This window comes from Frieseomelitta varia, unplaced genomic scaffold, assembly GCF_011392965.1.
Source record: "Frieseomelitta varia isolate USP_RPSP 00005682 unplaced genomic scaffold, Fvar_1.2 scaffold_272, whole genome shotgun sequence".
NCBI lineage: Eukaryota > Metazoa > Arthropoda > Insecta > Hymenoptera > Apidae > Frieseomelitta > Frieseomelitta varia.
Window position 1 is genome coordinate 395,460 of NW_025110004.1, and position 13,332 is coordinate 408,791.

The 13,332-nt window shown below is 26.1% G+C and overlaps 1 protein-coding gene across 3 annotated transcripts in view; it reads right to left on the reverse strand.

The window, feature by feature from the left end:
- LOC122528952 (inositol-pentakisphosphate 2-kinase) overlaps positions 1–13,332 on the reverse strand; it is a 211,599-nt gene that overhangs the window by 145,440 nt on the left and 52,827 nt on the right. The window contains exon 1 of one of the 3 annotated variants that reach the window (XM_043654618.1): positions 2,919–2,990. The exons of 1 other annotated variant lie outside the window; for it this stretch is intronic. In XM_043654618.1, coding sequence (XP_043510553.1) covers positions 2,919–2,950 — 32 coding nt within the window. In that variant the 5' untranslated portion in view covers positions 2,951–2,990. Of the gene's footprint in view, positions 1–2,918; positions 2,991–4,075; positions 4,123–13,332 lie in introns of those variants that run through there. One more of the 3 variants, XM_043654622.1, reaches the window with a different exon arrangement.

Consider the following 13,332-nt stretch of genomic DNA (forward strand, 5'->3'; position numbering starts at 1 on the left):
CAAAGTGCATAGTCTCTACTTTGACAGCGTTGACTACGATAGTTTTTTATGTAAATATTTTTACATCGTGTAGCAAACGATGGGAAACCAGGAAACTTTTATTTTTGAAAATTGTAAAAATTTACGTGCCTTCGAGAACATTAAAAAAATTTTCTCGAACTAAATCTATCACAATACTCACAACTAAATTTCCTCCTCACAATAACCTCTTAAAACTTACTGTACAATTTTTATCACTATTTTACCGAACTTCGAACGTTTGATGACAAGATGTTAGGATCTCTTGAATTTTTGAGTTTAACGTTCAAGATTCAATAAAATGGCAAAAAAAAAAATCGTAAAGTAAATTTCCAAGACTTATTGTAAAAGAAAGATTTCAATTTCCGAAATTATGATAGATCTAGTTTAAATTGAAAAAAATTTTTCAATTTTAAAGGCGATTAAATTTTTACAGATTTTAACAATGAAAGTATTTTTCCTTTTATAAAAGCATAGTCTTAATGTCCTTTCTCCGATAGGTGTTAAATAGTGTGTGTCCTAGGCTTGATTGAAGAAATAGAAGAAACTCCACAAAAACATCCCTTGCTTTCGATCTTGACCAAAAAATAAAAGCCAGAAAAACCAGAAAATAAAAAGCCAAAATTAATATGTAATCTGTTTGTTCAAATTCATTTTCGGGGATACGTAATAAGGTCACACAATTAACGTGTTTAAAGGCGAGGATTGCACGGTCTCAATAAAAAAGACTAAATCTTGCGAATCTAACATAGAGATTTTAAAAAAGAGCTAAACTCAGTAACGATAAAAACAACGATAGTAACAACAATTGTAGAAACAACAAAAACAATAAAGTTGCATAAAGAAGTACCAATAGTGCTATGGAAGTGGAAATACACTGAACATTCCCATCGACAATCGTATTCATTGAATGCCTTCTCTTTCAAGATAGGAGAGATTACGAAGCCAATGTAAACAACCAAATTAGGGATACGGTTATTGACAGAGGAAATTTTGGAGTAATCCCCAAAAAAAAGTTTACTTTCAGAATTTTCAATGTTTTAACATTTCATAAAATATCTTTAGTAATATATATATTGCGGGTTTTTATGTATTTATGGAAACTTTATGGAAAATTTGAAAAACTTATAAAATCCGTACAATAATTTATAAAAATATATATGTAAATATTCAAATTCGAGTATTTATTATATTGTGTATTTATTATATTGTGTATATTCGAGTAGTTATTAAATGAAACAAATTTCTTTCTCGATTCTATTTCTGCAATTATGTCCGTAAAAATTTTAAAATGCATAAAAATCCGCAATTCATTAATAACTATAAAGCTAACGTATTAAAAAAAAAGTTGTAGAATTCACTGTAATGATGTTGACTTCAATAAGTTCAAGAAAGATCTAAAAAATAAAGACATTTCTTTCTATGTATTCTCTATAAAAAATGAAGATTCGAACATTGATTCTTAAAAGACCATCGCATGTTTCAGATAATAACAGTTTGAGAAGATTGACGGAGTATGGACTCGTTCTGATGAAATATAATAAAACTGACTAAAAACAATATTGCTGACAACGATACATATAATTTATAAAATTTTCCACCAAGAACCTCAATCAATCAAAATTAAAAAAAAAATCATTTCTTACTTAACATCAAAGTTTATTAAGAAAAATCATTTTCCTGTTCCCTGTATTAATAATTTGCCTGTTACCTGCATAAAGTATGTGCGCAAACATCAGTCGAAAAATTATTAATTTAGATGATATTTTAACTTTAATTTTATAAAACCTATGCAAGAATTTATAGTCTACTATAGACATAAACAAAATATTCACATGGTTGATTGCAGTTATTGGCTGGCAACAAATATTACTGGTCGATCCTTAGGGACGAACTGCTCCTTATTATTCTATTATTCCTATAGCGATTCTGTTCTTAATTCGCAGAGTTCTGAAACTCGTAAACCAATCCTATCTTAGGCACGCATCGATCACATGCACTTGTTTAGGTCTACTACCTTGTCCAGTTGAAAAGACTATAGATGCTTTGGTCAGGATGGATTTCCCATTTTTAATGGATGAGAATTTTAATGCACTCATCTGCATACCAACGAAAATCTGCTAGCCAACGAGTCTGATAAAGTATTATGATTATTTTTTAAGGCATGTAAAATATCATGTACCTTCGCCCTCCTCCCTCATCAAACAAAAAATTATTTATATTCATAATTGATATATTTCTAACCAACTATCCGGATTTCTTTCTTTACAAAGTAATAAACGACTTCAACACTTTTCACAAGCCTATTCTTCTGATTTATAATAAAATTGGTCACGATGACTAACCAATTGAAACAGTTATCATGAATTGAAAAATAATTTTAGTTATCATGAATTGACAAATAATTTTACTTTGATAAAAAATTTCACTAATATAGATAAAATTTATAATCAAATAAACATACTGTGTGGATTTCTAAATTCGAGCGCTTGTTCTGGCAATTCATCTAGAACTTTACCTTCTAGAACATTCCTTTACCTGAGAAAGGACCTTCATCTAGACGCATGCACGCTTCTCTTGGAGCATTAATCAAAAGAAGCTCCCTAAGGAAATTGGGGCAAAGAATAGACTATTTGATAAAGACTTTTCTTTGACCATAAGAGGGAAGATAAGCTTATATATTCAATGCGTTCCGGAAAACGGACTTCATTTTTTTATCCACCTGAAAAATTGCCATAAATAATTCTTCTGCAAGGATTGTCTGTCCATCCTTTAAAAAGAACTCTATCAAATAATTTCGAAACAGCTAAAGTGTATGCTAGCCAAGTGTATTGCAGTAGTGTACAATAGTGCCACCAATGTCTTATCTCCAATCAACAGTAATTGTTTTTTATGCCTACCTGTTAAAGAGCAACTTTTCCCCGAAATTCATTGCTGATTATTAGATTTAAAGATGGCAAGGCTCGATTTAAACAATAAAATATTGAAATGTGTTTTTAAAAAGAGCTACTGCCAATTATCTTACATATCGAAATTTGGCTGGATTTTATCACTTTCCAACTGGAAAGTAGCCAAAGTCATCTCTATTAATAAGGTCAAAACAGGCAAATAGGGATTACTATAAGAATTACAGATCTATCAAATTCTATTTTACTATAATATTTTCGCTGATTGGTAAAATATTCGAAAAAGTAATATTTAAAAAGATATTTGATTTTAACAATACAAACCGCGGCTTCGGAATCACTTGACTATTCAGAGTCAGAGTCTTTTAACCTGTTGTTATAGCAAATATACAGGGTGTCCGCGTTAAGTTTTGTCACTAGTTTTTAGGCATTTCCGATAGTGCAATTAAAAAATGTTTCAGACAAAATTTTTTTAGTATTTAATGGGCTACGTGTTTCCATATTCTTAATTCTCAAAAAATGCTTTTTACGTAAAAAAGTCAAGGTTGTTCTTACAACTGTCATGGTACTAATAAATAAATCTATCGAAAACATCCAACACAGTTTGGCAAGAAATTTTATATTTTAATCAGAGTTTACTTTCCTATTTCCATAACCGACCAAAAATACCATTATAGTGTAACTACTCTTTTTTCCACACGAATCCTCTCTGAGACGTATTCTATTTTTAATTTATATTATTAACATTTCCATGCGAAGGAATTACCACATTTCTCTATTTGTGAACGACTGCCATTCAATCATATTGAATTTATCTTGACATCAACTACAACTATGATAGCAAAAAAAAAACTATGATGACTTTGAAAAAAATTTTCAAGATGATCTTCATAGGATCATTTTAATAATGTCAGATGCACACCTTGAAATCATTTAAACTCTATATCGTCACTTTTTCTTAACATTAGTAGCAGCCGAAATAATTTAAATATTCGATTTAAAATTAACATGTAGAGAATATGTACATACATTATAAATCCTGTACAGTATACAATGTTACTACTAATGTAGCTACTACATTTTTTAATAAAAATGCAACAATATATTATTAAAGCTCTTTTAAAAAGTAAACAACTTGAAGTATTTTTTACGTTGTAGTTCATATTCCAATGTATGTGAACTTGTACGAAGTTTAAATCTGAAACAAATACAGGATATGTATAAATAAAGAGATACGTCCTAAATAAAGAAGAGAAAGTTCATCAGTTAAAAATGGTGCAATAATTTTTTGAAGATATAATATCATAAGTGAAAGTACAGAATCCTTAAATTAAAATAGTATATTTCGGTTTACTCATTGCTTCATACAAATTGATTATTCTCTTGTTTAATTGTCCAAAATTTTCAATAATAATAATTATTTAAAATAATACTTTTTCAAGTATTAATTGTGTATCATCTAGAAGAATTTCTAGATTCTTTTTCTAGAAAATAATTAATTGTTATATTCTACAATGTTATTCATACCATTCAATTCATTTAATTCAAATAATAGATAAGGAAAAATTACTTGAAAGTATGCGAAAAGTATTGCAAACATGTTTGTACATATATATTTCATTAAAAGTGAATTACAGATAGCCTACGAATAACGTGTAAATTTCTACACAACAAAAGAAAATGAGCAAATAAACTATGTGATAGGTATATTAATACTTTCGTTACCAGATCATTTTAAAAAATATTCTTATTCTTTTTTTATTTTGTTTGTTTTAATGCATTTTTCTAAACATTTTATAACAATTTTTATTAGATTCAATTTATTTGCACATCATGATAGATAAGTTATTTGAATCAAAAAAGCTATATACATATATGTATAGCTTTATGAAATCTTTAGAACAAATAAATTTTTTATTTTATTTTTTTCCTTCGTTTGTTTGTTAGCGGCGATACAATTTCGTAACTGTTCGAAAGCAGATAGCTCGTCTTTATTACTCAATTTTCCATGATTTACAACCGAATGTCTGTAATAAACCATCCGCAATAAACTTGAGAAATTTCAACGAGTATTTAGAAAAACGACTGTAAACAACTTAGTTTGTCTCGTAGAAAATATTGTAATAAAAAGAGAGGATCTGGCCTTGGATTAGAGAGATACGAAGCGAATTTTCTAGTAAGAAAACTTTGACGGCTTAACGAATAAAATGGTTATTCATCTCAGAATCATTTGAACAATCTGAAAGATCGCGAGTTTCTTAAAATCTATCTATAACAATTTCTAATGTTTGTAATTAGAATCACAAGGAATAATAATCATTCGATTATAATCCTTGAATATAATGTTTTTTTTTATGTATCAACATCATTATATTTATTGCTGAAGTTTTTACATGGTAAATATTTTTTCAAAGTAGATATTTTCACACAACTTTAATTTTGCAAAATTTATCGATACAGCATTCTTAAATTCATATTATTCTTGTCTTCCATGCATGGATTTTATAAAATTAAAATTAAAATAATTTTTTGATATACATATATTAATATTTTTTTATAGAGAATGTCGAGTTATATCAATCAATAGATTAAAAAATATATTATTTTATTTAAAAAAGTGGAAATAATTTTGAAATCTTCTAAATGTCTCTACTTACAGAAAAATATAGGTACTATATAATATACCCTTCTAAATCATGCAACTTTGCATATTTTAATAGTTATTCGATAATCAAATTACGCAGACCACTTTGTACATATTATGATTTACATTGTTCTGTACAACGCTCATATTATATAACAATAAAAACTGAATTGCTAACACTTCTAAAAACTTGTTTCTTCCTATTAGAATTTTGAAAATAACTTTAACTTTTGAATCATCGAAAATCCTTCTCGTAAACATTTCTTTTGTCTAAAACAAATCAATTTTCAAGATTCCGACCAAATAAACATAAAAAATTTTTTGCAAAATTATTTTTTGAGTTGACAAGAACCATTTTCGTAAATATTGTCTTTATGCAAAATGAAACTATTTTTAAACTTTTAGTCAAATCAAAAATGTCAGGTTTTCGGAAATTTCGCCGAACTGTTCGAAAAAATTCATTTTGGACAAAAGAAATGTTAAAGAAACTAGCATTAATTGCAAGCCATCAATTGCGTGAAAATAATCGATTCTCATATAAAATAATAAAAAAGTAATGCATAATAAAAAAACTAATGCAAAAAAATGAAAAGATATTTAGAAATTGTTAACGAAAGTATTAATAAATTTGATTTATTGAGTAATGATGCTCTAATGATAATCTACTGAATAATATTAAATGTTTCAAATCAATTTTAAAATTTAAAAACAGATTAATGATGCTTATTGATATAAAGTAAATAGGAAAATGTATCCTCTCGATTTTTACCTTTCAGACTGATGATTCTATTAGTCAGACGATGAATCTATAAGCCAATTCCAGACAATATTTTTTATTCTTCTCCAATTTCGTTCCAAAGTCAAATATATATTTATATCGATTTACATTATTGTATCGATTACGTTACGTAGTGACGTTATTTTCTAAATGTAATTTATTTCGTTATCTGTAATAATAAAATAAGTACTAATAATGCGTAATACTAATAGTCGAAAACAATTGTAAGAGACAATGTGATTACATGTGATTGAAAGTCGTATGCGTTCACTGTGTCAATTTCAAATGGAATAAGAGATGATGTGGAAATCAAAGAAAAACGAATAGTACTTCTTTTGATTAAGAAATATTATATTTTCATTGATTTCTTTTACGTGCAATTCTTTTACTTGGTTATGGAACTACATCGTGAAACTAAAAAGAGGACATGGTGAAAATAAAAGTAATAAAGGAACAATTGCAGAAACAGATATGCGACTTAAGAAATAAATGGTTAAGAAGGATCACGAAGAAGGAATTGAGGACTAATTTAAAGTACGAACATTAATTTCCTCAAAGATTAGAAAAGTTATCAGAATGAAAAATCGTGTCTATGGTTATGTCTCTCGTACATTACAAGAGTGTAAAGTTCTCTTTTCCACTGTATCTTAGATTGGTAAAAATCATTCAACGTGGAAAATCAATTAATCGAATATTAACTTTGCATTTACAAAAATTATGCTGTGTGAATAAGTCTAGATACTATATACTGTACGACTAAATTTTTCAATGAAAAACTAAATCTTATTTAAATATCTAAATATAAATTTTATATAAAATTTTAATCTCTTTTACATATACATGATTGACGTAACAAAGTTTAAATATCATTAGTTGCAATTGTCATTTGATTTGTTCAATTCACAAATTGTTCAGATAGAATTTTCAACAAGTTACTGAAATAAAAAAGGAAGAAATCTTAGGAAAGTATTTTCAAATGCCAATTTTCAACAGGATCTTTTTTTTTTACCAAAACGTACAAAATATATAAAAAATGCGAAATGAAAAATTTTGTATATATTACCACAGTGCAAGAACTTTTATGTAAATTCTTTTCATAATCAAACAATTGTGTTGCTAAAATTGTACTTCCAATATGATTAACCAAACTATTAATTACGTATATCATTGATTAATATTCCATTTTAAAAAATTTTAAAATTTTAAATTCATTTGCTCTTTGAGTCTTTTATTGTCTGTAATTAAAATGATTGATTTTTCCTAGATTATTTTACATTATTAGTCATTAGTAAATTATTACAAGAAAGATTTAAGTTTATTAAAAATTTGTCCATCATAAAATATTCTTGTAATAAAATATTTTAAACTCCAAATAACGAATAGTTCTAAAACTATGTACTTCATTTTTGGAACGTATATTAAATAAGATGTATGTAACAAAATATATATTCTTATACAATGTAAATTACAACGAATTAACTTAACTATTCTCTATACTTTCATACTCTCTTTTTTAATTACTTGAAAATGACTATGTGTTTAGCACCTTAGTGACTAGTGATATATATCCCTAACGATTATTTATAAATCTCCTTGACGATTGTTATAAAAAGCTTAATGTCAATGTTAAATTTTTAGTATGTGCACTAACAATTCAGTGTAGAATACGAATAAATAAATAATATTGGTTTAATGTAGTGTTTTATTTTAACATACTTTTTCAGAAATGTACGCCTAACGAAAAATTTCGCTCTTCTCGGTGTAGGTTGCGACTAAATTCCTACCGTATGATACGGCTGGTACGTCTCAAAGTCTGCCGTAGTCAAAGAACTAAAATAGTTGTCCAAACAATGAGTGATTGCAATGACTGCATATTTTCATAATTAATTCGTACGTCAAAATAAATATAGACTTAATTGATTTTGAATGAAAAATCCAAATAATTTAAACAACTTGTTTATACAGAAAAATGAAGATTATACACAAACAATATAGATGGTTTCTATTTATTTTAGAAACATTGATTTACTTCTCCATGTACGTCTGCACATTCTGGATAACCTGTCATAAGACATATTTCACAATATTGGAAATCTTACTATTAATTCATCCATATGGATAACAATCCTATTGATATACATATGTATGATTGATGTTAATTTTTGATTGATTATGATTTTTGTTAATATGTACATACATATGTATCTGCGATTTTCTTTTAAATTCAATTTACTCGAAACATTTCAGTGTTTCCATTTCTTATAAAAGTACTTTTATTCTTTATTTGGCAAAAATGTATTCTAAAGTACTCCTTTTTTTAATTAATGAAATATAAGATTTTCAAATGTAGATTTCAGCGCAGAAAAACCTTCAAAACAATTCTTGCCCAAAAAACATAGGATTTGTTCACATTTCAAACGAAACGATGCCATTTGCTATTCCAAATAAAAAGTAGCAAGAACATGTTCTTTGATGGACAAAACCCTTTGAGACCCGTTATACAGCGGAATATGCTCAACAAGCAGCAAAGTAGTGATACATTAACTAAAACAAAAAGAATAGCCAACAGTAGAGAAAAAAGTGACAAAGAAGAATAGAGAAAAATAATGGATAGGAGAATAAGTCTAAAATATTTTACAATAACATGCCACTTTTTTGGTCAAGAGTGTATATAAATAGTCTTCAAATCAATTATATTGAAGTAGAATATATGGATAGAAATAATTGCTGGCAACAGAAATGTCTCAATTTATATCGTCTCATGTTAACATAACTTCGTGCTACAGTATAGAATATAATAAAAGATGAAAAGTGAAAATAGTTTACATTTCATTCGTCATTCGTTTTTACACCCGTTGATTCTTTTTTTTTTGCTTCATAACACTAATATTATCCATACTACATATATTCCTAGCAAGACATTCAGATCTATAATTAACTTTTTGCACTCAAAACCTTTTGTTTGTATCATCTACCAGCAATTTATTTACAAAATAATTAATGAAATATTACTTCAAATAAAATGATATAGCACTTTTACGAAAGTAAGGAATAAGAAGTTTAGTGAATTATTTTGAATTATGCGAATTATTTCAATGACTGCTAGACATTTGTTCAGATATTATACATTATATCATACAACATTAAACAAGTAAGTCGTTTATTTTGAAAGTGGCCTAAGTCCATTTTCCAAAAAAATCAAACTAGCTGTTTTAATATTTACATTTTTACGTTATCTTTTCATTTTTAAACAAATTGTAACTAATATATTTAAAATCACTAAGATTTTGTACATAGAAAATTAGCTGATTAATAAAATGATAAAAATTTTTATTTCGAAAGTGGCTCCCATTTTAAGAGTTTCAAACTGATATAAAGTAAATTATGAAGTAAAATTAAAGTAGTGGTGTTCGATTAGTTCAGATAGTGATTTTTTAAGTAATAATAATTCCATTAAATATATAGTTTTAATACATTAACACAAATAAACAAGCATGTAAGGAAGATCACTAATGTGATAAAAACTGATTATTTTTATCCGACTGAATGCGCAGAACTACTTTTCTGAAGTTTGCTGGTAAACTGATAATTTACCCGATGATAACATAGCTACGATACATCTCGTACTTACACAAAGTACGCAGAAAGGAGCACATTATTCTCCTGCAATCTACATTGAAAAACAGAGTAGGAACATTATTGTTTTACGGACTAAATGAAACGGACAACTTTTTGTTTATTTTTAGAATTTCTTTAAATTTGGATTGCTTAATTTTTATTTTGTTTTTAATATAAATTTCAACATGTTTGAAAGTGTTCAAGTTACCTCAGACAGTGATGCAAGTAAATAAAAAAACTGACCTATATATGTTAAAAATAATTCACATAATTATTAAAAATTTTAACGAAATTTTGATTTTTTTTTATGTACAAAAATTCTATCCATGCGAATTAATACAAAAAAAAAAGATTTTTCAGAAAGTGAAGATGATCTAAAAAGTATTAATTCTAATTTTGAAAATATTGGAAAGAGAAAAAGAATCATAGAAACATATTCATCAACAGAGGGAGAAGCTAATGTCTCAAACGATTTCACAAAAAAAATGTCAAGAAACAAGAGTGACGACATATATGTATATCCAAAAATCGCGAAAAATCAAATGGAATTTAGGACAAAAATATTACACTCAAAATGGAAAAATTTTTAGAAAGTTAAAAAATACTAACGGAGAAAAGATAAATTGGTTAAAAATACTGTTGTATTTTAAATTTTAAATAATATTGAATGCGATTTTTGTAAACTGAACCATATAAAATGTTCTATAAAACAATCAATGAATGAGGATGCATTATTCAAAACTTTGGATTTACTACCGCCTCGGGGAATGCCAAGAAACTTTAAATTAAATTTAATATTAAATTGACATCACTATGCAAAAATGTAAGAACAATCGTAAGACTAAAATACAACGATATAATGAACTTATTACACTATATACCACCTGTACACCATAATTATTTTAAATTCCTCCCGCATACAAAAATTGGGGAAAAATTATAAATTATGAAATATTATTGAACATTTAACATTTCTTTAATAGTAAATAAAAGTTGAATATTTTTTAATTTTATAACACAAAATTGCAATTTTTATTTTTTTTATTTTAAGGGTATTTTATTTTTTTCAAGAGATTTGCTATGCCTATTTAAAAATTAAAAAAGTTATTTCATTAATTTTGAAAGTGGCTTTCATTAAGTCCATTTATAGCCATCAAAAACGTATTATTTTCTAAATAATTACACCTTTAAAAACACAATAACATTATATTACCATATTATTAGTTACCAATATTTTTATATTTATCAAAACGCAAACCGCTAAATATCTTGATTTAAAGATAAATGAACTTGGGCCACTTTTAAAATAAACGGCTTATATTTATTATAATTATCAGCAATTATAAATGAGAAAGTCCGAGTTGTTAACTAGATTTACATATAACAACCTCTTAAAAGGAACAATAGAGTTTTTTTACAAAAGATTCATGATTTAACCACTTCCAATGTAATGTAATTTCACAAAAAATATGCTTTTTGAAACATAGTGTAAAAAAAGAGCTACCAATAGAACTATTTATTTAGCAATAAATTAAATTAAATTTATTCACTATTTATACACTATCTACAAAGAAAATTAATATCATTTAATTTATTGTATAACATTTGTTATTAACATTAAATTTACGTCAACAGAAGAAGCATTATAATTTTAATATTCAGAGTATAAACGATATGAATTCATACAGTATTTTCTATACATTTAAATTAAATCAATTTTTGTACTAACCAGTCTAGATCAAATTTGGGCATTAATCGATTAAAATTTTTAGTTTGATTGACTGATTGATGTTTACGGAAAATCGGCGATTAATTTAATCGATAAATAAAATTAATCGTCAATCGCTAACTAAAGGAAATTTATCGTTGAAAAATCAGCAATAATCGTTAATCTTGATTAAAAGAAATTAATCGTTAATAATTGACTTAATCAATTAATAGTGTTAATTGCCAATTATCATTTTTCGGTCATTACATCGAATTTGATTAAAAGTAATAATTTAAATTATAATGCTTTAAAGTTAAGATGTTTAATCGAAATAAAACATATTCCTGATATATTCCTACGAAATGCAGATTTATATGTTTAGCTGTAAGTCTAATTAACATTGAATATTATTTGTTACGGCATTATCATCTGTTTATACATTATTGCAAAGTGTCTCGATCCCTAATCACGAACAAGAAAATACTGATTTCATAACAGAAAGAATTTCAGCAATTAATCGTTAATGAGATATCCAACTGACGATTAAAACTGAAAGGAAGTTATGTATAATAATTAATGATAGTAAGAATTTAATCCTCAGTCGCAATTAACGATTAAAAGGTGTTTAATCAATCACCGCAACTAACGATTAAAGTAAGAATATAATCATTATTTATGACTGACAATTAATGTTGGAATGTAAACATTAATTACAATTATTGAAAAATTTAATCGTTAATCTTTGATTAATTTTCTCTCCAACTTTTGTCTAGATCCACTAATAGTAAAAATCTACCTTTGAAAAGCAAGGGCCATCATCAGCAATTAACAATGATTTATGCAGATAAAACAGTAATTCTCAATCACTGTGCTGTCAAATTTTTTATTAAAACGAAAAAGATATAGTTTGTCATTATTATTGAATTAATACTATGTTGTCAAATATTTATATTTTTATAATTATTTTATTAAATAATTATATTTTTGTTAATAACTTATAACATGATTATTTTACATTTACCAGTAAAGTTTTACACTTTACAGTAAAAATAAATAAATCTAAAATTTTCTAAATTTATTTGTGTAGATTTTTAATTTATTTTTATAGAAACAGATTGAGAATTATTGAGCTAAGGTATACTTCAAATCTTCTTACATCTTTTAATTTCGAACATCAAAAACAAAGTTGCATTTCAAGGAACATCTTCAAATCTTCAAAAGTTGCAAAAGGAACATCTATCAAGGCAAGAAGAAAACAATCTTCATAGTCATGTTGAGTTGAGGACCTGATATATCACAGTCAGACAAGAGATTTCGACAACTTTCTATTCAAATATCATTTCTATTCAAATAACAACTTCAACAGCTGAAATTTCAACTGCAATGACGAAAACAGTATGAAATTCATGGCTAATAATTTTTTATCAAAAAATGAACCAAGAGGAAGATAAAGAAATATCATTGATAATAAGATTGATGATAAGATTTTAAGAAATATTTTTACAAATTATTCATAATTTATAAATAAATTAATTATAAATATATTATAAATAAATTAATTATATTAATTAAATATTATTTACAAATTTAATCAACATAATAAATAAAATATTAGATTCTAAATAAGAATAAACCATTCCACCGTTTGTGTTCTTTATCT